Genomic DNA, 26,112 nt, shown 5'->3' with positions numbered 1-26,112 from the left:
AAGTAAGTGTAGAAGAAGGAAGGTAATTAGGTCAGAAAAGGGTCTATAACTGTGTTAAGATTCTTTTGAGCACTAAGATTTTATGATTCTACCTCCAAATAAGTGTATGTAGCCTGAATATGGTACATTTGAGAAGTCTGTTTCAGGTTGCTATAGCAAATAAAACAACTGTATTATCTTTGTTTTTATGATGTAGCTATAGAATGGATCTGATGAAAGTTCAAGTAAATCATGACTAAAATTTATAGTAACATTAGGTATAAAATTTATACTTCTTGGTTTATGATCTGCATACTTAGTGTTTTATCAAGACCCCCAGTTTTTTGGGGGGGAAAATTTCACCACTGGTTATATCAGGTCTCTGTGTTCATATTCCTATTTAACTTGTGTCTTTGTATTAGTAATAGCTAACACTGAGTTTTCCTGTGTATTAGGACAGTTGCTAGCATTTTACATATTCTAACCCAGTTAAGCATCAAAACAGCCCTGTAGAAGCAGGTATTATTTTGTTATCTCCATTTCACAGACAAGGAAACTGAGGCATAGAGAGGTTGAGTAGTAAGTGGCATTTTTATTCTTGCAGAGCTGGAATTCTTAACTTTTTGTGCATTTGTAACCTGTTACCTTAAGCAAATTATAAATCTTTGATTATGGACCTACTTTCTTTGTTTTGCCATAAATGTCTCCTTAGCACAGTGCTTTGCATATAATTTAGACTCTAATAATTATGTATTAATTATAAAATGCATAATCTAAGTCAAACGCGTTCTTTCCATTTGCTTGGAATTTTTATTCCTCTAGTTAGCTATTTCTGTTGTTAATACTGAAAAAACTAGTAAATATATTTTCATGTATTATGTGTAATTAAAGAAGATTTTGGATAAAATGGAAGCCTGTTTTCCTATTTTATATGTTTTCAAATTGTTACATTGTTAAAAAGATGGTAAAAGTTAACTAATAAAATATACACATTCACATTGAAGTTTATTTCACAGGATACTAGAGTGAAGGATACGTTTATTTTAAAATAAACCTCTTTGCATGCCATAATGTACATAGTAATGAGTGTGTTTCTTTATTTTAAAAATGAAAAAAATCAGTAAAAGTTGTGCCCTTTTTACATATCTCATGACTTTCTTCTGTGCTGTTGTGACTTTGATATATTCAGGTCAATCAGCTTTCTCCTTTATCCTCGTTTTGAGTCTTCGTTACAGCTACTTTGGTTTTGTATATATGTTATGCTTCATTTCTCCCACCCCTCCCTTTTATCTTAAGTAAAAAAAATAATTATTCAGAAGTTTAAATTCATTGGCTTAAATTTCTGCCCTATTTTTAAAAGTTTGGTTTTAAAATGTTTGTATAACTCTTTAGAGCTTTAAATGGTTCTTTAGGGAGTGGAAGTGGTTTATTTCAGATAACAATTTATTCTCTTTAGGATCAGACCCTTCTCAATTATAATATTCAGTAGAGTAATAATTGTATTACAATTATCTGGGGATTTCAGATGGCAATTAATTTGAAGAGCTGTAGCAACACTTGGAAAAAGTAGAAAAGGTAGAAAAAGGTAGAAAAATACCTCTTCCGGTCCTTAATGTTCTTTTGTGAGTTTCCCTCCCTTTGTTTGCCTAATATACACTTAAAGTCTGCTTTTCCTTTATCAATTAAATTATGAAAAATGTGGGGGCGCCTGGGTGGCTCAGTCAGTTAAGTGTCTGCCTTCGGCTCAGGTCATGGTACCAGGGTCCTGGGATTGAGCCCTGCATTGGGCACCCTGCTCAATGGGGAGCCTGCTTCTCCTTCTCCCTCTGCTGCTCATGCTTTCGCTCACTCAGTCTTTTTCTGAAATAAATAAATAAGATCTGTAAAAAAAAATAAATTATGAAAGATGTGGCTGAACAGTCATTCTCCAGTTTCTGTTTTTGGAAGAAACATATTAGCAAATGATTGGGACACATTTGTGGAAAACTAAAATATGTGTAAATTAAAGCCTAACATGAACAATGGAAGATAAATAATTTGATATATACACTTTTTACCCAGTGTAGGGAACAAGATGTTTAATAGCTGTGAATGTAAGTTACCAATATATCTTCTGCTTTCTAATTAAAATAGTTCAGTGATGAGGAGTATTAATTTAAGATATTTTCCAGATTAGCTCTACAGCTTGACCATTTTGAAGTCCTTTTTGGATAAGCATGAACTTTTGATATTGCTTTAGCTAAAACTATAATCACTGTGTCCATGATTTAAATAAAAAGAGGGAAGGAAAAAGAGAACTCTTAATGAATATCTGTTTTGTACCAGATGCTTTACATATTACCTTTAATCCTCACTAAAAATTTTTTGAGGTTGGTATTATTTCCCCCATTTTATAGATGAGCAAACTGAGACACAGAGGTACCACAGTAAGTAGCTAAACAAGAATTCAGACTTGTCTGACTATTTAAGGCCCATGCTCTTTGCAGATGTTGTCCCTTTGGTATGAACTAAATTGAAGGTAGAATTTCTTGTTAATGACATGTCTTTTAATCTTTCCATCTTTCACTTTTACTCTTGCAAGGCCTGTCTTTTTGGGTTCTTGATGAACTTTTGTCTTTATAAAAGTGATATATGCTCCTTATTAGAACATTAAACATATAGAAAAGTATTAGGACAAATCTAAAATCTTACCAACCATAGGTATAGGTACTCTTGATAGTTGACATTTTATAATGTATTTTTTACATAATTAAAGTCACAGTATGTAATTTTAAACCTCAAATTTTCACAGTATATAAGCATTTTCTTTATATGGTTGGCAACACATATTACTTGATATGTATGTAGCATGATATAATTAAAGGGATTATTTCCGTTGGGACATTTAAGTGTTTTCACTTTTTTCCCTTTTTAAAGGTCATTGAGATGAACATTCTTGTATATACCGGGTCAAGATGTTGCTTGATTTCTTCACTAACCCCTCCCACATGCACACACATACGCTTACATCCCTTCTTGTCCAGCACTAAGGATATATAGTCAAATGTTGTTACTCAGATTAGTCTTTGCCCATCTGTCCCTCTGTCCTTCCTCTCTTCCTCTTTCCCCTTAAATATGCTTATAGTATTTCTGAAGTATAATTAGGTTCATTTGTTTCAGTTTGCTTTCTGTTTTAGGTGCTTCCCCTCTTCTCATTCTTTCTCATTTTATTTTTTTACATATATAGAGTATTAACATGCTTTCTGATGTCAGAACTATTCAAGACCAACCGCTCCTCGTGTATACTGCATCTGCTGTCTTCTGATCATGGATTTTGCTCTAGCAGTTGTCTGTCCTTACTGTACCATCAGTAGTTTTCATTTTTCTGCATCATTGTCACCAGCTTATAAGCTTGCTGAGTTCTCTTACCTTATAAAGAAAACAAAACTCGAGAGCAACCTGGTTTCTCTCCTGCCTTACTGGTTCTTTTTAAATCTCCTTTATTGGTTTCTTTCACATTTCTTGGCTTCTTAGTGGTCTCTGACCACAGTCCTTGACCTATTGAATTTTCTTTCTCCAGCTTGCAACAGATGCCATCTATAACATTGGTGATTACCAAATTTGTATCTGCAGCTGCTAAATGAGATTTGAATTTTTACCTAATTGGCATCGCTTCTTGGATATCTAATAGACATCTCTTAATTAAACTATTCAAAGCCTAAATTCTGATCCTTAATCTCAAATTAATTTCTCCCTCTATTTCTTTACTCTGATAAATGGTAACTCTGTCCTTCCATTTACTCAGACTAAAAACCTTGGAAGTCATCCTTGACGTCATTCTGTACAATTAAATCATGTTGGCTTTACTTTCAGAATATATCTCGACTGTTTCCTTTTTATCACTTTTTACTCTTTTTTTTTAAAAAAGATTTTATTTATTTATTTGACAGAGAGAGACAGCCAGCAAGAGAGGGAACAGAAGCGGGGGGGAGTGGGAGAGGAAAAAGCAGGCTCCCAGCAGAGGAGCCTGATGTGGGGCTTGATCCCAAAATGCCGGGATCACTCCCTGAGCCGAAGGCAGACGCTTAACGACTGCACCACCCTGGCGCCCCTCACTTTTTACTCTTCCATCTTGATCCAGGGCAGCATCTTTTCTTACCTGGATTATTGCGGTAGCTGCCTACCTGGGCTGCCTGCTTCTGTCCACGTCCTACCTTTCATATATTCTCAATGGAGTGAACCTTTGAAAATTAAAGTTTCCAGGGGCGCCTGGGTGGCTGAGTTGGCTGAGCATCTGACTCTTGATTTCAGCTCAGGTCATGCTATCAGGGTTTGGGATCAAACCCTGCCTTGGGCTTCGCACTCAGTATGGAGTCTGCTTGAGATTCTCTCTCCCTCTGCCCCTCCTCCCTGTGCTCGTGTACACACACTCTCTCTCCCCTTCAAATAAAAAATGAATAAATCTTAAAAAAAAGAAAAGTTTCCTATTCTAGTCAAAACCATCTCCAGTCACTCTCATTTTTACTCAGAGTAAAAGCCAGAGTCCTCAGAGTGGTTTTAAAGATCCTGTGTGATCCGGCCCCTATTATTTCTCTAACTTATCTCATTTCCTTATACTCTTGCCTTTCTGCTCACTCCTCCAGCCACATTGACTTTCTTGCTGTTGCTCAGACATGCCAAGCATTTTCCCACCTCAAGTTTTTACCCTTGCTTTTCCTTGGCCTAGAGCATTCTTCCTGTAGATATTTGTATAGCTACCTCCTTCATGTCCTTCAGATCTTTGCCTAAATGTCATCTTTTCACTGAGGGTTTTCCTGTCCACTCTTTTAAAAATTAAAAGGTCCTCTGCTTATGCCTGCTATCTTACTGTTTTGCTTTTTTTTCCCTCCATAGTCAGAATCTGACTTACTATGTATTTAACTTATTTTTTTTTCATTCTCCATGAAACTCTGTCCCCTTAAGCCCCATGAAGGCAGAGATTTTTTTGTTTCATTTAGTATTTCTACTGTCTGTTAATTTATAGGTATCAATTAAGATTTATTAAATGAATGATTGAATGAAATGGTGAAGGCCTTGTGGAATCAGTCCCTTCTTTGTCCCTTCTGATTTATCTTCTACTCTCTTTGTCCTCTTGCAGCTCTATGTTATACCATGCTCCCTCCAGCCTGAGAACTTTTGTGTTTTATTCCCTCTGCTTGAAATACTCTTTCTTCCTGTCTCCCTTCTTTTCCTTGCCTAGTTAACTTCTACTACTCATTCTCAGATATCATCTCAAAAGTCCCTGTTTTCAGTGAAGCTCTAGATTAAATCCCTGTACTGTATTCTCTCTTAGTCATGCTTTTTGGTGTTCTACCAGCTGAACTGAGAACTGCACAAAGGCAGGGACTCCTTGAGTGTACTCCTTGTCGGTTTATGTGTCTGAATAGTGAATTCTCAGCAAGTACTTACTGAATGCTCCCTTCTGCCTCTAATAATCTGCCTTGAGGTAGTGGCAGGCCATGATTAGGGGTGAAAGCCTGTCAGGAAACATCGTAGTTAAACCAGACATGATTGGTGGTCGGTATAATACAACCCAGCATCACTGGTCAAATATGGGTTAAATGCAAATTCTATGACAAGATATGAATCCTGATAAAATAGGGCTCAAGAAATTCTGGTGTTGAGTCAGTGGGAAGCATGAAATGAAGCATGTGTATATTTATTGATATTCTTGTTGACGTGTAGGGCTTGTAAATAACCAGTATATTTTTGCTACTTTAATAGTTTCAAAAAAAGTAAAAGACTGGCTGATCACTCTTGTTAGCTGGTAGTTAATTTTGTCAGTTTCATTTTTGAAAAAAGTACTTCCTCGGCAGACTGAGCATTTTTTCATTTTTTAGGGTTATTTTATGTATTTATGGTTTTCATTTGAACAGTTTTTATTTAAAGTCATATATTATAACATTACTTTATTCCTGCATCTTCTCAATTGTTTCTTCCTTATATTTGCCCTTTTCTTTCCTACTTGGCAAGTTTTGGGCTTATGTTCAAGGATCTTTTTGTAGTCTTCGTCCAGCAAGTCTTCGTCTTGCTGGGGTGAGTGGCCGCATGGACAGTTGTACTATTCGCCTTCTCTCACTATACTTGTTCAGTGTAGATGACGTATTTCTTCCTGTAAACCCGGACTACTCTGCCAGTCTGCTGACCTTTGTAGTGTCCTTGTACAACCTGTACTTCATTCTCCTTTTGGATGGGCATGGATTGAACGTTGTACTTCTGTCTCAGCTCTTTGGGAGGAGGGGAAGACATAACCTTCCTGTGAATGTGGGAAGGTGCATTGAAATGTCTTTTATGGTTCTTGCTCTGCTCAGAAGTCACAAAGGGATTGAACTTCATTTTGGCTGCTGTTCCTTCAGTAATGGCTGCAAAAGGAAAGAACTAGGATTGCTGTAAGGATCAAATAAAGTGATACATATGAAAGTACTTTAATGTATATGCATTATTTATTATTATTACTGTTATTGTCTTTATTAGTTGTGATATTGGGCAAGTAAGTTAGTTTCTCATTATGTTTACTTATCAAAACAGTGGGAATAAAAATAGTATTGACCTTAATGGTTTATCATGGGAATTAGATGAAGTAGTAATGCTTGCATGCAAAGAACCTGGTACACAGTAAACCCTTGGAAAAATGTCCAGTATTGTTTTAATTATTATTGTTATTTCCTGTCTTTTTTCTTAAGTTTAAGAATTTTCATTTTTAATTCATCGTAGAGAATCTGTGTTCTTTAATTAGAATTTAGGGTCCAGTCTCCCATGTGACTTTTGCTACTTTCACTAAGCCCTTTATACTTCATTTATCTTAACTCCTACAGAAAGGATAAATGGTATTTGTACAGCCAATTTAGGATTATAAGTAATCAGTATTTTTAAGTCTCACATAGAAAACACCAAAATTGGCTTTCAAGTAGAGTTGCATAATCCCCTTCCTGAGAGACCTTTTAGAAGATGATTTGTGTACTTTAATTTATTCCTGAATTATTTGGGTCAGTTTCTGAAGCTGGGAATCTCTGGATGATTCTAAAAGGAGTGCTAATACCCTTTGATATTGTTCTTGGGATGATGAATGGGTAGCAGCTGCTATTGCTACTTCTAAAGGGCTGCCTTATTCCCTTAACCTTCCTCTTAGGTTGGTTAGTAAAATAGGAATATCCTTTTCTGTGATGTGGTCTGTAGCAAAGAGATTTATGTAGGGTTGCCTGGGTGGCACAGCGGTTAAACATCTGCCTTTAGCTCAGGGCGTGATCCCGGCATTGTGGGATCGAGCCCCATATCAGGCTGCTCCGCTATGAGCCTGCTTCTTCCTCTCCCACTCCTCCTGCTTGTGTTCCCTCTCTTGCTGGCTGTCTCTGTCTCTGTGGAATTAATAAATAAAAAATCTTAAAAAAAAGTTTTATGTATGTGGAAATATGATATTCAAATATATGCTAAAAACACTGTAGGCTTTGTGTAAGAGAGTTATGTTGAGAGATCAAAACAATAATAACAAAACCTCATTGAAGAACATGGATTAAAGTAGAGCCTGTCATTGAAGTTTTGTGTTTCTTTGTGCTGCCGTTACATTTTTAATGCCCTGTATATTTGCAAGAATGACTGGGGTACAGTAAGTGACACTAAAATGAATATCAATATATATTCTCTTTCAGATTTACTAAAAATTTATCTCCTGACAAGATAAATCTAAGTACTCTCAAAGGAGAAGGTGAACTGAAGAATTTGGAGTTGGATGAAGAGGTGCTCCAGAATATGTTGGATTTGCCAACATGGCTTGCTATCAACAAAGTTTTTTGTAATAAAGCATCTATTAGGGTGAGACTTTGATACCTGTGGAAAGCATTTTCTGTTTTCATTTTTTATTTCATTCCTATCTCTTAAAATATTTTGTTTTAGATAGTTCTATAAAAAAGTATTTTCATTAACATAATTTAAAAAGACAAATACCTGTGTCTAAGTAATTGCATCGATGTGTGCCGGATAAATTTAACTGAAGTCATATACTAATATATTATTAATTTATAGTTTAATTTTTGCTTAAAGTTTAATCTTAACATTTAAATAAAATATTGGTAGTTATTAGTAAAATAATTGGTTAAATTTGGCACATATTCGAAGATATTTTTTCATAGAATTTATTGTTAATAGAGACAATTTAAATTTGTAGTAAGTAAACATAAAGACATGAAACTATAAATCCTTATCTTATTCTGTACATTATGCTTTTATTTGAAATTTTCTTTTCCTCATTTGTTTCTTCCTCAAGGATTTTTAAGTTTTCTATCATTATTATTATTATTTTTTTTCCTCCTTATTAAAATTTATTCCTGTGTACCTTTAACTCTAATTGTATGTCATATCACTTCTTTTTCTTGAAGACCAGTCTTTTTGAGAGTCTGCTCAGTAGAAATACTGCATGAGTAATCTGTTTCATAAAATTAAAATTGGACTCCAAAGAAAAAATTGTGAAAGGTTCCTATATTGTTCAATGGTCACCTTTAACCCAAATATCTATAAATATGTGACTTTTTAGTGTATGTTTGAACATTATTATTTGATACTGCCTACATTTTACATGAGGGGCCTTACCTTTGTATTTTTCATGACTATCTACAAAAAGATTGGTCAGAATTTTATTTTATTTTATTTAAAAAAATTTTTTTAAAGATTTTATTTTTAATTAATCTCACACCCAGCATGGGGCTTGAACTCATGATGCTGAGATCAAGAGTCATATGTTCTTCTAAGACTGAGCTAGCCAGGCGCCCCATGGTCAGAATTTTAGACTTTAAAAAACTGTTCAATGAGTAAAAGACTATTATGCTCTGCTGGGAAATCTTAGTTTAAACTACAAAGTTAAGGGGCGCCTGGCTGGCTCAGTCCGAAGAGCATGTGGCTCTTAATCTCAGGGTCGTGACTTCAAGCCTCACGTTGGGCATGGAGCCTACTTAAAATTATATCAGTCAATCACGAAGTTAAAATGTGTTTTAAGGTTTGGGAAAATAGAAACTTATGAGGACCTAAAATTCATATTTTAAAAGATGACTAAGAAAATATGATTAGTAGTCTTATACAAAATAGGTACATTCGATTTCTAGAGTCTAAATGAGTTGCTCAGTTTATTACTTTGCATTTGAAAAAAAGTCATAAAATTTGATATGTCTGTCACTATATTTAGAGAGCATCTGTGTTGATTGCTGTTTTAAATTATTTTTTAATGATTGATTTTAAAGAAAAAAAATTTTGTTTTTTGTTTGTTTTTTTTTTTGGTAGATTCCATGGACAAAATTGAAAACACATCCCATCTGTTTGGTGAGTTCTGACTTGCCTCAGAAATAAACATTTATATGTGCATATGATCTAACTACTCTCCAATATTAATCCTTTGTTTCATAGAAACACAATCTTCTGCTTTTCTACAAATTGGCTTTCATTTTATTTGGATGGTGCTTAGTTTTGTCAGCCCTTAAGTGAGAAGTTTCAACTTTAAAATGGGAGGGTCTTTAAAATTTTCCAGGTGTATTGTGTTCTAAGTTGGTATATTTTTATTGTATCATCTAGCTCTTTATTGTCATACAATGACAGTTTTAGTAACATTTAATTCAAACTTTCTGTTTCTGATTTTATTGATCTACTAAATTAAATAATATGAATAATATGCACCTGAATATACTTTCCTGGTTTTTTAAAGATTTTATTATTTATTTATTTGAGAGAGAAAGCACACACAAATACACAGGAGTGGGGTGCGGAAGGGGAGAGGGAGAGGGATAAGCAGACTACCTGCTGAGCAGGGAGCCCAAGGGCCTGATCATAGGACCCTTGGATCATGACCTGAGAGGCAAAGGCAGATGCTTAACTGCCTGCGCCATCCAGGCGCCCCAGCATACTTTCCTTTTTTAAGGAAAATTGAAGAAAGATTGGTCATTTGGTCATTTATTGATTCATTCATTCCGTAAATATTTATTGAGCACCTACCCTGTGCCCTGAGGGAACTTAATATTTTTGTAGAGGAGACCAACAACAAACAAGTATGCAAGATAATTTCAGATAATAAATGCTATAATAAAGTAGAGAATGAAGAGTGACTGAGTTGTGTTAGTGATGACTACTAAGGACATTTGATCATCAGGCAAAACTATTATCTTGAAAGTAAGTTTTTCATTATGGCAGTGTTTATTTTTTCACATTTCTTGCATATTTCATATTTTTCATTATTGTATGTCTTAAATCTCAAGTCTTAGATTGCGATAAGCTTTTATAGCTACTTAAATCCCATTCTCTAATATATAATCTCATTTAGCAGTTAATAATATCCTACATTCTGAGATTAGAGATTGCACTTCTGTAAAATCTGATGATTTCAGCAGCATATGGCTACTTGTAGTTTTTTTGTCTCTTACTCCTATATGCCCATAGCTTTTTTGTCAGATAGTAAGTGCTTTGAGAAAGGACTGAGGACATTTTCTGTTTTGGTATTTGTCTTTTTAGACTTTTAGAGAGACATTTAAAGTGACTCTGCTTACTGTTTACATTGTTCCTAAAGAAATGAAAGAGAAAATAGTGTTACATGATATTTTCATAAAATACATAAAATAACTAATTTTTTACATTTTTAATGGATTTTTATTAGTCCCTGGATAAAGTAATAATGGAAATGAGTACATGTGAAGAACCACGAAATCCTAATGGCCCATCACCAATTGCAACTGCTTCAGGACAAAGGTAAGCTGTATCCATTAATCTGCATGACTTGCAAAGGGAGTTCTTTTCTGTAGTCACTCTGTTATCTGTAGTAATGGAACATAAAATAAAATTTCCTAACCTCACACAGTTTCTATTTCAGTCACCTTTTCCCATCAGACGTTTTGCAGTTTTGGTATTATGTTACCAAAGTAGTGGAATTGATTTTTAGCCTCTTTTATTCATCTTGCTTTCCTTGATATTAAATAGTAATGATCAACCAAAAGCATTCTATAAATCAGATAGTCTCTTAGTCTCTGAATAGTTTCTTTTCCTATCATTTATTCTATGCATCAATGGAACTTTTATGACTCTTAAGGGTTAAAAGTTGATGCCTTAAGAAATTATAAGCCTTTTGGGTTACTCTAAAATTCATGAAATATAGAATGTTCACACTTTATACAAATTGGATTTTGATAGATAAAAATCAGATGCTAATAAAGTAGAAGCATGGGGGCCATTTTGCAAAGTCTTCTTGAGAAGTTAGATCTTAGAAGAATAGATCTTTTTTTTTTTTTAAGATTTTATTTATTTATTTGAGAGAGAGAGCACCAGGGCACAGGCAGGGGGAGGGAAGAGGGGCAAGCAGACTCCCTGCTGAGTGGGAAGCTTGATGCAGTGCTGGATCCCAGGACTCTAAGATCATGACCTGAGGTGAAGTCAAACACTTAACCAACTGAGCCACCCAGGTGCCCCTTAAAAAATAGATCTTTAAAAAATTGCCTGTTTATTATTGCATTCAGTAAATTTGGCTCTCATACTATATATCATTTCTTTAAGGCAGGATTTCTATACTAATTTTTGTCTACGCACCTATTCATATAAAATGTTCACTTAGATTTTAATGTGATTAGTTCCTGCTCCAAGTTGTAGAACACGGCAGCTCTGAACATTTAATAGTATTCCAGGTGCTGTGTCAAACCAATGATAAAACTCTAATTTGGAATGAACGTACACGGGGTGCCTGGCTGGCTCAGTTGGTAGAGCATGTGACTGTTGATCTTGGGGTTGTAAGTTTGAGCCCCATGTTGGTTGTAGAAATTACTTAAAAATAAAATCTTTAAAAGGATAAAAAATAAAAAAGAGAAAGAACGTACACATCAGATACACAGACACCCCCCGCCCCGCGCGCGGATTTCCACCTTCCCGTTTCACCAGGGTTGAACTACCTTTACATTAGTGCTTTCTTTGAGAATACCTACAGCCTAATCAGTAGAGTTCCAGAGGAATCTGATGATGATCCATCAATCCACTGCTAAGAGTTGACTGAAGGCCAGGTTTATCAGATGTAGTTTATATTTGGCCTAGTGACTGGGAAAAGAGCTTTCACATTAACTTCTTTGTAGTTTATATATCATCCAGCAATTTGAGATTTTAAAGTTTTTGATTCATGTGTGATAGAGTAGATTGGAGCAATTGGTCAAGTTGGGTATAGTCAGAAAATTGGAGAAAAAGTGAGATGTTTATAAGATTATTGAAAGTGGAAAAGAAGATCAGGAAAATTGCTGTTGTTGATAATGTTCTTCCTAACTCATGTTTTTGTAGTATCAGTAAGCTTTATAATTTTGGCTTTGTAATCATATGATGATAATCCTTATGTTTTTATGTATGGCAGTATGGTTAATCTGTTTCCACATTTTCCAGACTTGCCTGATTATAGCAGTCACTTAGGATGCTTATTAAATCTATATTCCTTTAGGTTCCTTTTTTTGAAATTATGATTCTTGCAGTCTAGAACGGTTATCTAGAATGTGACTATGTATTTTTAAAAATTCTTTATACTTATACAACTTGGAGAAACACTGATTTATTTGATTTTGTCTCTACGAGATTAAAATACAGGGAAATTAATATTTAACAGGCTGTCCTTACCTTCTGTGCAGGACCTGTGAGTTGATTATGTTCCCATAGATTAATGATTTAGTAAATTTGTAAGTTCAGAAATTTGACTTTATCACTTCGTATAGAGGAGACCTACATCTATGTGAAGATTAATCAAACTTAGAATAGGCTTGTTTGAAAACAGGAATTTCACCTTTTTAATTGATAATGGATGACATAGCCAGAAACTTGTAGACTTTAGTCATTGATTCAGTCTTCACCCCTCTGGTGATAAATCCTCCAATACAATTGTAACACTTTTTAATGCACAAGTTAGGACAGATGGGGTTGGATATTCCAAAGGGCATTGCCAGATAATTATTACAGAATAATATATTCTTTCCAACTCCAGGAATATTTCTAGCCAAGTGACCAAGTATTTGTCCTTGGGATTAAAGAAGCTTCTCCCTAGGATGCTGATGAGTTCTTCTTCCTTAGTTCTCAATAATACTGTAAATAATAGTTATATTTCACAAAGTATCATCAATCAAGAGATGGGCTGTTTGGTTCATATGCATTATTTCATGTAACCCACATGTAACCTGCAAAGTATTACCTGATTTAAATGATAGGTCATCTGAGGATTAGGACGTTTAGGTAATTTATTCAGTAAGATAGTAAATCAAGAAACTTAGCTGCAGGTATAGGAGAAGGATGTATATGATCGATAAAAATGGTGGGTTCACTTTTATACATGTTGGCTTTGAAATGTATGGAGGCAGCCTGGTGGAAATATCTGCTGGGCACTTGAATGTTAACACTCTGAAGTTCTAGGGAGAGATCTGGATAGAGATAGATTTAGGAATAATGGTCATAGTGGTAATAATTGAAGTAATGTGTTGTTTGGACAAGCTTTTACTACCCTTCCTGCCAAAATATATTGATAGTCTATATTCCAGTCATACTGTACTACTCGTTATTCTCAAAATGTGACCTCTGCTTTCCTACTTTTCTGTGCCTTTGCTTGTATTTTTCCCTAATATAAGATTTCCCTTCTTCCCATCACTCCCTGTAGAAAATACATTTTTCTTTCCTGGATAGGTTCCCTAATTATGAACAATTTCTTCCGCTGCCAAGTGTAGCGATGATTCCTTTTTTAAAGCACTAACTTACAGTCTGCCTAATGTTTCAATTCCTAGGGTGTATGTGTTTTTCCTCTCCAAGTAACTAGTGAGCCCTAGATTACCACAACTGTATTTTGGTTTTCCTTATGTCCCAGCATTGTGCACATGGTAGATGCTCAATAAATATTTGCTGAAATGGATTAGAGAATGTGAACTTTTTCTGACTTTATTCCTGAATTTGAGATTATATATATTTATAGTCTATAGCCTTCTTTGTGTCAAAAATTTAGTTCTCTTATTTACTTATAGATTCCAGTGTTTGAACATCTGACAACTTGAGTGTAGGCAGTTTTGATACGGATTACAGTAACCTAATCTGAACAGTAACCTTTCAGAGGGGCCTGGGTCGCTCGGTTGGTTAAGTGTCCAACTTTTTTTTTTTTAATGTTTTTTTATTATATTATGTTAGTCAACATACAGTACATCCCTGATTTTCGATGCAAAGTTCGATGATTCATTAGTTGCGTATAACACCCAGTGCACCATGCAATACGTCCCCTCCCTACTACCCATCACCAGCCTATCCCATTCCCCCACCCCCTCCCCTCTGAAGACCTCGGTTTGTTTCTCAGAGTCCATAGTCTCTCATGCTTCATTCCCCCTTCTGATTACCCTCCCTTTCTCTATCCCTTTCTTCCCCTACCGATCTTCCTGGTTCTTATGTTCCATAGATGAGAGAAATCATATGATAATTGTCTTTTTCTGCTTGACCTATTTCACTTAGCATTATCTCCTCCAGTGCCATCCATGTTGCAGCAAATGTTGAGAACTCATTCTTTTTGATAGCTGAGTAATATTCCATTGTATATATGGACCACAACTTCTTAATCCAGTCATCTGTTGAAGGGCATCTCAGTTCCTTCCACGATTTAGCTATTGTGGACAATGCAGCTATGAACATTGGGGTGCATATGGCCCTTCTCTTCACTATGTCTGTATCTTTGGGGTAAATACCCAGTAGTGCAATGGCAGGGTCAAGGGTAGCTCAATTTTTAACTTTTTAAGGGACCTCCACAGTGTTTTCCAGAGTGGCTGTACCAACTTGCATTCCCACCAACAATGTAGGAGGGATCCCCTTTCTCCACATCCTCTCCAACAATTGTTGTTTCTTGCCTTGTCTATCTTTGCCATTCTAACTGGCGTAAGGTGGTATCTCAGTGTGGTTTTGATTTGAATTTCCCTGATGGCTAATGATTTTGAACATTTTTTCATGTGTCTGTTAGCCATTTGTATGTCTTCATTGGAAAAGTGTCTGTTCATATCTTCTGCCCATTTTATGATTTGTTTATTTGTTTCTCGTGTATTGAGTTTGAGAAGTTCTTTGTAGATCTTGGATACCAGTCCTTTATCTGTGGTGTCCTTTGCAAATATATTCTCCCATTCCGTGGGCTGTCTCTTAGTTTTTTTGACTGTTTCCTTGGCTGTGCAGAAGCTCTTTATCCTGATAAAGTCCCATAAGTTCATTTTATCTTTTATTTCTCTTGCCTTTGGAGATGTGTCGTGAAAAAGGTTGCTCTGGCCGATGTCATAGAAGTTGTTGCCTATGTTCTCCTCTAGAATTTTGATGGATTCCTGTCTCACATTGAGGTCTTTCATCCATTTGGAGTTTATTTTTGTGTATGGTGTGAGAGAGTGGTCAAGTTTCATTCTTTTGCATGTAGCTGTCCAATTTTCCCAGCACCATTTATTGAAGAGACTGTCTTTTTTCCACCGGATGTTTTTTCCTGCTTTATCAAAGATTAGTTGCCCAAAGAGCCGAGGGTCCATTTCTGGGTTCTCTATTCTGTTCCATTGGTCGATGTGTCTGTTTTTGTGCCAGTACCATGCTGTCTTTGTGATCACAGCTTTGTAGTACAGCTCGAAATCCGGCATTGTGATGCCCCCAGCTTTGTTTTTCCTTTTCAACAGTTCCTTGGAGATTCGGGGCCTTTTCTGGTTCCATACAAATTTAAGGACTATTTGTTCCAGTTCTTTGAAAAATGTCCTCGGTATTTTGATCGGGATAGCATTGAAAGTGTAGATTGCTCTGGGTAGTATGGACATTTTAACTATGTTAATTCTTCCAATCCATGAGCATGGAATATTTTTCCATCTTTTTATGTCTTCCTCAATATCTTTCAAAAGTGATCTATAGTTTCTAGGATATAGGTCCTTTACGTCTCTGGTTAAGTTAATTCCAAGGTAACGTATGGTTTTTGGTGTTATTGTAAATGGGATGGATTCCCTAATTTCTCTTTCTTCAGTCTCGTTATTCGTGTATAGAAATGCAACTGATTTCTGGGCATTGATTTTGTATCCTGCCACCTTACTGAATTGTTCTATAACTTCTAATAGTTTGGGAGTGGATTCCTTTGGGTTTTCCATATAGAGTATCATGTCATCTGCAAAGAGAGACAGTTTGACTTCTTCTTTGCCGATTTGGATACCTTTGATCCCTTTTTGTCTTCTGATTGCTGTTGCAAGGACTTCTAGTACTATGTTGAATAATAGTGGCGAGAGTGGGCATCCTTGTCGTGTTCCTGATCTTAAGGGAAAGGCTTCCAGCTTTTCCCCATTGAGAATAATGCTTGCAGTAGGCTTTTCATAGATGGCTTTTATGAGATTGAGAAATGTACCCTCTATTCCTACACTCTGAAGGGTTTTAATCAGGAAAGGATGCTGTATTTTGTCAAATGCTTTTTCTGCATCAATTGAGAGGATCATATGGTTCTTGAGTCTTTTCTTGTTGATATGATGTATCACATTGATTGATTTGCGAGTGTTGAACCATGCTTGCATCCCAGGTATGAATCCCACTTGGTCATGATGGATAATCCTTTTAATGTACTGTTGGATTCTATTAGCAAGGATCTTGTTGAGGATTTTGGCATCCATATTCATTAGAGAAATCGGTCTGTAATTCTCCTTTTTGAGGGGGTCTTTGCCTGGTTTGGGGATCAAGGTAATATTAGCCTCATAGAATGAGTTTGGTAGCTTTCCTTCTGTTTCTATTTTTTGAAATAGCTTTAGGAGAATAGGTATTATTTCTTCTTTGAATGTTTGGTAGAATTCCCCAGGAAAACCGTCTGGGCCTGGAGTTTTATTATTTGGAAGGTTGTTTATCACTGACTCAATTTCTTCATAGTTAATTGGCCTATTTAAGAAATCTATTTCTTCCTGTTTCAGTCTTGGTAGTTTATAGGTTTCCAGGAAGGCCTCCATCTCTTCCAGATTGTTTAGTTTTTTGGCATATAGCTGTTGATAAAAGTTTCTAATAATCCTTGCAATTTCAATGGTGCTGGTCGTGACCTCTCCCTTTTCAGTCATAATTTTAATAATCTCAGTCCTTTCTCTTTGTTTTTGGACAAGTTTTGCCAGTGGTCTATCAATTTTATGGATTCTCTCAAAGAACCAGCTTCTAGTCCTGTTGATCTGCTCTACTGTGGTTCTGGTCTCTAATTCATTGATTTCTGCTCTAATCTTGGTCAACTCCTTCCTTGTCAGTGGGTTAGGCCTGTCCCTCTGTTGCTGTTCCAGTTTCTTGAGGTGAGAATATAGAAACTGCATTTTAGATTTTTCTATTCTTTTGAGTGAGGCTTGGATGGCTATGTATTTCCCCCTTAGGACTGCCTTTGCAGTATCCCATAGGTTTTGGACCGTTGTGTATTCATTCTCGTTGGTCTCCATAAATTGTTTAATTTGTTTTTTGATTTCCTGGTTTATCGAGTCATTCTTGAGCAGGATGGTTCTTAGCCTCCAAGTGTTTGAGTTTCTTCCAGGTTTTTCCTTGTGGTTGAGTTCCAATTTCAGAGCGTTGTGGTCTGAGAATATGCAGGGGATAATTTCAATCTTTTGGTATTGGCTGAGACCTGTTTTGTGTCCCAGAGCATGATCTATTCTTGAGAATGTTCCATGGGCATTTGAATAGAATGAGTATTCTTTGGTTCTGGGGTGTAGTGTTCTATATATATCTATGAGGTCCAACTCGTCGAGTATGGCATTCAAAGCCTTTGATTCTTTGCTTAGTTTTTGCCAGGGTGTTCTGTCTATTTCTGATAGTGGGGTGTTGAGGTCCCCTACTATTACTGTGTTCTTATCTATATGTCTCTTTATTTTGGTTAAGAGTTGGCTTGTGTATCTTGCTGCTCCCCTGTTGGGGGCATATATATTAATAATTGTCATATCCACTTGTTGAATACTTCCTTTAAGAATAATATAGTGCCCTTCTGTATCTCTCTCTATGGCCTCTANTAAAATCCAATCTGTCTGATATGAGAATTGCTACCCCAGCTTTCTTTTGAGGTCCATTGGCATGAAAGATGGTATTCCATTCCTTTACTTTCAGTCTGAATGTATCTTTAGGTTCAGCTTGAGTCTCTTGTAGACAGCAAATGGATGGGTCATGTCTTTTTATCCAATCTGCAACCCTGTGGCGTTTTATGGGAGCGTTTAGACCATTTACATTGAGACTGATTATTGAGAGATGATTTTTAATGATGCCATGTTGCCAGTAAGGTCTTTGTTTCTATAGATTGTGACTTTCTGTTCTGTATCACTCTTGGGGCATTTTTACTTTTATAGACCCCCCCTTAATATCTCGTGTAGGGCTGGTGTCGTGGTTACGAAATTGGTCAATGACTGGCGATTCTGGAAGGTCTTTATTTCTCCATCAATTCTGAATGACAGCCTTGCTGGATAGGGGATCCTTGGCTGCATGTTTTTCTCTGAAAGAGCTTTAAAAGTGCCCCCCCAACCCTTTCTCTCATTCCAGGTCTGTGTAGACAGGTCTGACGTTATTCTGATACCTTTGCCTTGGTACGTGAGAAATTTCTTTGCCCTGGCTGCTTTCAATAATGTATCCTTGGATCTAATATTTGCGTATTGCACTATGACGTGACGTGGTGTAGGTTTGTCGTGGTTGAGCTTGGGAGGGGTCCTCTCTGCCTCTTGGACACGAATGCTTGTTTCCTTTGCTAGATTAGGGAAGTTTTCAGCTACAATTTGTTCAGATATCTCTTCTAGACCTCTGTTTTTCTCCACCCTCTCGGGGATGCTGATGATTCTGACATTGGAACGTTTCATTGAGTCAGTAATCTCCTGTAACCTACATTCATGAGAATGGATTTTTTTGAGTCCAGATTCTCTTTTAGCTTTTTCTTCTGCTAACCCATCCTCCAATTCGCTGATACATTCTTCTGCCTCATTCACCCTGGCCATCACAGCCTCTAGTTTTTACTGCATTTGGCTCATAGAATTTTTAATTTCTGCCAGATTCGCTCTCATTTCCGCCCTTAGAGATTCTATATTCTCATTAACATTTTCGTTAATACTTTTTTCAAGTCTATACATCATCTTGACCATTGTTACTCTGAATTCCATTTCTGATAATTTGGTTATATCCATATCCATTATTTCTGTGGCAGAGGCCACAGACTCACTGTCTTTTCTTTGTTGGGGGGGGTTTTCTCCTTCTCGTCATTCTGATGAGGAGAGGTTGCGGGGTTGTCCAGAGCCCAAATTATTGACCGGGACCCAGGCCGTGCGCCCTTCTTTTATAGGGATCTTAGGGATGTGGTCTTCTTGATTTTTCAGCCTGCGTTCTGGGGGGGCGTCTGCCGTGCCTATACTCAGGCAACCCTGTTTGGGTAGAGTCTCCGTGTCCCCTGTGAGTGGGGATGGGGATGGGCACACTGTGAGCCAGTATTTCCAGGCTTTGTTCTCTGGCGGCTTTCCCTGGCGGTTTGCTGTACCTTTTCTGAGAGAGCAGCAGTGGCCGAATCTCAGCCTCTGTCCCAGAACAGAGGATCGTGGACCGTTCTCCACTGATGTTCTGCCCACTTTAACTCTGTTTCTGTTGGTGCTGCTCTACCCTGCAGTGTCCCGGGATGTGCGCACCACACCCGGCGTCCCAGCCCTCACTTCCAGGGCCGGCGCGTCTCTGTCCTTTGTGTTTCTAACACCGCCAGCCGCCAGCTGCCCCCACGTGCTCCCGGAGCCTCTGGTCTCAGTCTGGTTCCAGTGAGCGCACCGGAGCTCCGTTTCAGTCTGGTCGCGCGAGTTCCCCGGCTCACGGTCTCAGTCTGCTCTCTCGCGGGTACCATCAATGAATCTGCCCGCTCCCCCGTGCAGGTGGCTACCGCTTCCTGGTGCCCAAATGCGGCGGCTCCCTCCCCCTTCCGTTTATCTTCCGATATCTGTGTGCGGTTCCACGGCTCCCCGCTTCTTACCTCAATACTCAGTGCTGGAGATGTTCATTTGTAGAGATCCAGATGTATCTTCCTGCATCTCATGCTGATTCCGTGGATGTTCAGGATGGTCTGGTACCTATCCAACTTGACTCAGGGGACTGGCTGAAAAAGGGGTCCCCTACTTCTCCTCCATCTTAACTGCAATCTAAGTGTCCAACTCTTGATTTCTGCTCAGGTCATGATCTCAGGGTCATGAGATGGAGCCCCGCATTGGTCTCCTTGCCTGGCATGGGACCTGGTTAAGATTCTCTTTCCCTCTGCCCCTTCCCCTGCTCATGCATGCCTGCTCTCTCTCTCAAAATAAATAAATAAATAAAAAGTAACCTTCACTCACACCTATCAAAATGGCTACAATCAAAACCACAAGGAGCAAGTGTTAGTGAGGATGTGGGGAAAAAGGAACGCTTTGTGCACTGTTGGAAGGAATGCAAACCTGTGAGGCCACTGTGGAAAACAGTAAGGAGGTTCCTCAAAAAATTAGAAATAGAATCACCCCTATGATCCAGTAATTGCACTACTGAATACAACAACACTGAATACTACTGAATTGCACGAAAGAATACAACAACACCAATTAGAAAGGATACCTGCACCCTTATGCTTATTGGGGTATTATGTATAATAGTCACGATATGGGAGCAGCCCATGTGTCCGTTGATTGATGAATGCATAAAGAAAAAGTGGTGTGTATCTACAATGCAGTATTATTCAGCCATAAAAGAAATGAAATCTTGCCATTTCTAAGGACATGGATGGATCTAGAGCATATAATGCTAAGCAAGATAAGTCAATCAGAGAAAGAGAAATACCATATGATTTTGGAATTTAAGAAACCAAATGAGCAAAGGTGAAAAAAAGTGAAACCAAGAAACAGACTTTTAAGCATAGAGAACAAACTAATGGGTACCAGAGGGGAGGGGTGGGCGAAATACATGATAGAGATTAAAGAGTACACTGAATAGTGTATAGAATTGTTAGATCACTATTGCACACCTGAAAGTAATATATTACTATATATTAACTACACTGGAAATAAAATTCAAAACTTAGAAAATAAACAGTAACCTTAAATTTTAAAAATCTGTTATCATTTTGAGAATAACATTTTCATAATTTACATGTAATCGGTCTAGATTATTGTTTTAACCAAAAAAAATTTTTTACATAAAAATGAATAATATAATGTCAGTTTGTTCATGTATGTGAGAATATTAACAGGTAACCCTTTTATGATTTATTTTGGCTTTAGTGCATTATATTTTGTTTTGGTTTGTTTTTCCAGTGAATATGGCTTTGCTGAAAAAGTAGTTGAGGGAATTACTGTTTCTGTGAATTCCATTGTTATCCGCATTGGAGCAAAAGCTTTCAATGCATCCTTTGAACTTTCCCAGCTAAGGATCTATAGTGTAAATGCAAACTGGGAACATGGAGATTTAAGATTTACTCGTATTCAAGATCCACAGAGAGGAGAGGTAAACATTTTTTCATTCTTTGTTTAAAAAATCTTTTAGTTACTAATACATAAAAGAGGACATTTTAAAATAATTATTTCTTGTAGTTACCTAGATTCACATATTACATTTACTCTTGCCTCTTAACTATACTTTTTCCTGTATTTCTCTTAGTTATTTAATTTAAAACGTGCATATTTTAGTGTTTTTACTGTAATAAATGTTTCAATTTATAGTTAATGAACCCCATTTTTAATGAACCCCATTTTAACTTCTCAGCTACTAGAATTGAATTTTAAATATACAAAAATGCACAAAACTAAACATACAAAATATACAAAACTAAACTGTTGTTTATATTTTTCTTGTTCACATGATTCAAATGCTCTTTGTACTTTATATCAAAATTAAAATAATTTTATAAATAATGGCTGTAATTGAAGATATGTTCCTGAATTTGTTGTAACTGTACAATTTAAAAAAATAAAAACATAGTGAATATATCTAGAGTGTCATAAGAAAATTAGTAAAGACACAAAATTTTATTTAGCTTATTTATATAGCTTTTTTGTTGTTTTTACAAATCTATGTGTCTTTCATTCTGTTTTGCTTGAGTAACTGAAGCTAATCTCTTTGTTCTCCTTAGGTTTTGACGTTTAAAGAAATAAATTGGCAGATGATTCGAATAGAGGCAGATGCTACTCAGAGTTCACATCTTGAAATTATGTGTGCTCCTGTTCGACTAATAACCAACCAATCGAAAATCAGAGTCACACTTAAAAGAAGAGTAGGTCAACAGGGTTACCTTTTTGGTTCATGTGATTTTTGAGAGGAAATTTTAAATAATTTTCAGGTGAAACATTGGAATATTAAAGGAAAATAAAAGGAAATATAGTGCCTAAAGCAGTATTTGAAGAAATCTAGTGTAATAATAACATTTTTCAGTTTTCTAGATTTAATACTTAGATTTTTACTTTTGGTAAATTTAATAGTTTCACCATTGCCAAATATTTTTGAACATTAACTGTCTTATAATTTCATTTCTTCTATTGAATTTTATTTAGGAATATGTAAACAGCAAAACATCTATTATCAGTAGCCAAAACTACTAGCTTTTAGAAGGTTATTAAGATATGAATGGTAATTTAGATAAATAGGGAAGATAGTTACTTGAAGATATCAGAAGTCGGGAGTTCACCATAGATTGTAATGAAATTTAATGAGGGAGTAATGACTTTTTAAAAACATGGCTCAATTAAAGTCTCAACAATATGTTTTATATCATTAGACGCAAATAAATATTCTAAATTAAATTGAAAAATTTTTTTCAGAGTATAATGCTTAATACAGTATTGTGGAAATGTGGTTAAAATAGCATTTCAGTTTGTAATTTTTGTGCTTTCTGTACTAGAATTAGCACCATTAATATAGGTAATTTTATGATTTATTAGTTATAAATGCAGAATTAAATTGTATAAGTACGCGTACCTGTATAATGTCCATCTGTTAAGGCACAGGAATTTATTAGTCTTTTTTACCACTGTATCTCCAATATAAGGAGATATTCCTTCTATAGGATAGGAGCACAATAAATATTTGGTGAATGAAGGAAGGATCCATATTTAATTTCATTCAGACATTTTAAATATTTTTAAAACATTAGTGCATTGTAAGTTTTATGCCTTGACTTAATTTTATGAATCATTTTCTCTGACAGTTAAAGGACTGCAATGTTATTGCAACAAAGTTAGTTCTAATATTGGATGACTTATTATGGGTTTTAACGGATTCCCAGTTGAAGGCTATGGTACAATATGCAAAATCTCTTAGCGAAGCAATAGAAAAATCAACAGAACAAAGGAAGAGTATGGCTCCTGAACCTACACAGGTATGCTTTTAAGAGGAAAAACGCTTAACACGTAAATGGTTTAAAAATCAGAACGGTTAGTTGTTTTCTGTGTGAAACAGATTGAAAGACTTTGAGTCCAAGAATCTCTTATCTGGATATCTTACTGCATAATTTTCTACACATGGAATCTATATGGAAACGTATATTAAGTGTGTTTCTGTCTATAGCATGCTTATTTTGTTTGGAGTTCTGTACTAGGCACCAGTGTTAATGATAACATAAAAGTATTTGATGTTATAAATACTTCTTTTCAGGAAGTAAAATACAACTTAAACTTACTAAAGTAAGGGCAAAAGGAAAAAACCTGGGTATAGTCAAGGGAGAAATGTGAGAATTAATATTGCAGAAAATGTAAAACCCTGGGGAATTGCTGAAGTTCGGCACAAAACTGTTAGCATTGTATCTGTTTTTAATAAAAACAAGGGATATTGTGAAATCCTATTTCTGTGAAGCTATTTCTTTGGAAACAGAGTAATATATCTGAGATATATAACTTGTTGGCGATCTGGCTTGGTACATGGAAGTAGCATACATTTTAGGCTTTCCTATGACTATTGAATTGGCATTAGTTAATTACTATCTAGTTAGGAACTCAGGGCTAGACACTGTGGATGTAAAAATGAATATTATTTGACCCTGTCCTCAAGAATCTCGGAGTATAATGGGAAGTCAAATATAAAACAAGTCATTGTAGTTCATCTTAAATACTAGAGACAAATAAAAAGGGGAGTGAAGGAACCATAGAAGCATAGAGAAGTTGTAGTCACCTGCCTGCATAGTTTGGAAAGGTTTCACAAAGAAGATAATGAAACTAAGTCTTAAGAATGAGAAGGTCACAGTGAGGGAAGGGGTATGTCAGATGAGGGAATGGAATCTGCAAAAGTATATTGTTAAAGAGAATGGTATTTTCTGATGAAAATGAGTTTAGCGTTACTAGAGAAGTCTTTTTGAGAGTTACATACACATGCCTCTCGGATATACACCTTTCCACGTTTTAAGGAAATTGGGTTACACATATACTACTCTTCTCCTGCTTGACGAATGAAAGCCCTTCTTACTTCTTACTCATTTTTACTATGATGGATTTGTCCAAGAAGAGGGGGAAAAAACTAAAAAAGCTTGGGGTGACAAGATGGAGGTTATTTGAAATACTGTTATTCATATTGGAAGTCAGTGACTAATGACAAAGTAAAAAGTCAGGTGGTTTCTACTTCCACTCTTTTGCTTTCAATACATTAAAAAAAATTTTTTTTTAAAGATTTTATTTATTTGAGAGAGAGTGAGTGACAGAGAGAGAGAGTATGAGTGGGGGAAGGTCAGAAGGAGAAGCAGACTCCCCGCTGAGCGGTGAGCTTGATGCAGGCCTCCATCTCAGGATTCCAGGATCATGACCTGAGCCAAAGGCAGACGCATAACTGACTGAGCCACCCAGGCGCTCCTGCTTTCAACACATTTGAGGGAGGATCTATGCATATCAGCTACTAGGTTATTAAAAAATAATTTTTAAAAAATCATTTCATGAATCCTGGCATGTAACTTGAAGGAATTCAAAGAATCATGTCATATTGCTAAAATAAAATTTTCATTCCAGTTTACCTATTTATATGAATAATTTTCTAGGGCTTTTAACCATAAAAAGAAATAAAGAATTAATGGTGAACCTTGTATCATTCTACCAATAAATAATATTTATCCAACGAGATATCTTTTTTTTTTTTTTAAAGATTTTATTTATTTGACAGAGATAGAGACAGCTAGCGAGAGAGGGAACACAAGCAGGGGGAGTGGGAGAGGAAGAAGCAGGCTCATAGCAGAGGAGCCTGATGTGGGGCTCGAACCCATAACGCCGGGATCACGCCCTGAGCCGAAGGCAAACGCTTAACCGCTGTGCCACCCAGGCGCCCCACCAACGAGATATCTTTATAGTTCTCCGGGGGAACCTGATTTTATTTATTTATTTATTTATTTATTTTTAATAATATTAATTTTGTTATATTAGTCACCATACAGTACATCCCCAGTTCTTGATGCAATGGAGAGCCTGATTTTAAAAGTTTGATGAACAGGGGTGCCTGGGTGGCTCAGTCGTTAAGGGTCTGCCTTTGGCTCAGGGCGTGATCCGGCGTTCTGGGATCGAGCCCCACATCAGGCTCCTCTGCTGGGAGCCTGCTTCTTCCTCTCCCACTCCCCCTGCTTGTGTTCTCTCTCTCTCTGGCTGTCTCTCTTTGTCAAATACATACATAAAATCTTAAAAAAAAAAAAAAAAAAGAAAGAAAAAAGAGAAATAAAGACAAGTGTTTGTAGAGAGATTATGTTTTTGTTTATATCAGTATTTTTGTGGATGAAGAAGATAGAAAACATGGTTAAAGAAATACAGGAGAATTTTTTCCTTCAAAATAGTACAATCATAAATATAAATAGTAGTCTGTTAAAGCTTTGAAAATAGAACATAATAAGTGATTTGTCTTGGGGCACCTGGGTGCATCAGTTGGGTAAGTGTCTTACTCTTGTTCTCAGCTCAGGTCTTGTTGATTCAGAGTTTAAACCCTGTGTTGGGCTCCATGTGGGGCTTGGCGCCTACTGAAAAAAAAACCTAAAAACAAAATATGTGATTTGTCTTATGGAAATTACTTTGATAATTAGTAAAAAAAAATTTTCTCAAGCCCTTAGAATTTAAGGCTTCACAATTATATTTCATCTTTCCTTTTCTTTAATTACTGTGGGTCTTGATCATTTTCTTTGAGAAATTCTCATTTACTGAGTATACTTTGAAATTCATTTACAGG

General features: G+C 36.2%; 1 protein-coding gene and 1 pseudogene across 2 annotated transcripts in view; one reads left to right on the top strand and one right to left on the bottom strand.

Moving 5' to 3' along the window:
- Nucleotides 1–26,112, top strand: part of UHRF1BP1L (UHRF1 binding protein 1 like) — a 106,442-nt gene that overhangs the window by 26,965 nt on the left and 53,365 nt on the right. For both annotated transcript variants that reach the window (XM_034643424.1, XM_034643425.1), the window contains 6 exons: nucleotides 7,644–7,806; nucleotides 9,265–9,303; nucleotides 10,625–10,716; nucleotides 21,249–21,438; nucleotides 22,064–22,204; nucleotides 23,135–23,305. In XM_034643424.1, coding sequence (XP_034499315.1) covers nucleotides 7,644–7,806; nucleotides 9,265–9,303; nucleotides 10,625–10,716; nucleotides 21,249–21,438; nucleotides 22,064–22,204; nucleotides 23,135–23,305 — 796 coding nt within the window. The remainder of the gene's footprint in view (nucleotides 1–7,643; nucleotides 7,807–9,264; nucleotides 9,304–10,624; nucleotides 10,717–21,248; nucleotides 21,439–22,063; nucleotides 22,205–23,134; nucleotides 23,306–26,112) is intronic.
- On the bottom strand, nucleotides 5,907–6,333 carry LOC100469886 (annotated as a pseudogene).

Source organism: Ailuropoda melanoleuca, chromosome 15, assembly GCF_002007445.2.
Source record: "Ailuropoda melanoleuca isolate Jingjing chromosome 15, ASM200744v2, whole genome shotgun sequence".
Lineage (NCBI taxonomy): Eukaryota > Metazoa > Chordata > Mammalia > Carnivora > Ursidae > Ailuropoda > Ailuropoda melanoleuca.
The sequence above is the reverse complement of the archived record's forward strand: the minus strand, read 5'-3'. Positions and strand labels throughout refer to the sequence as shown.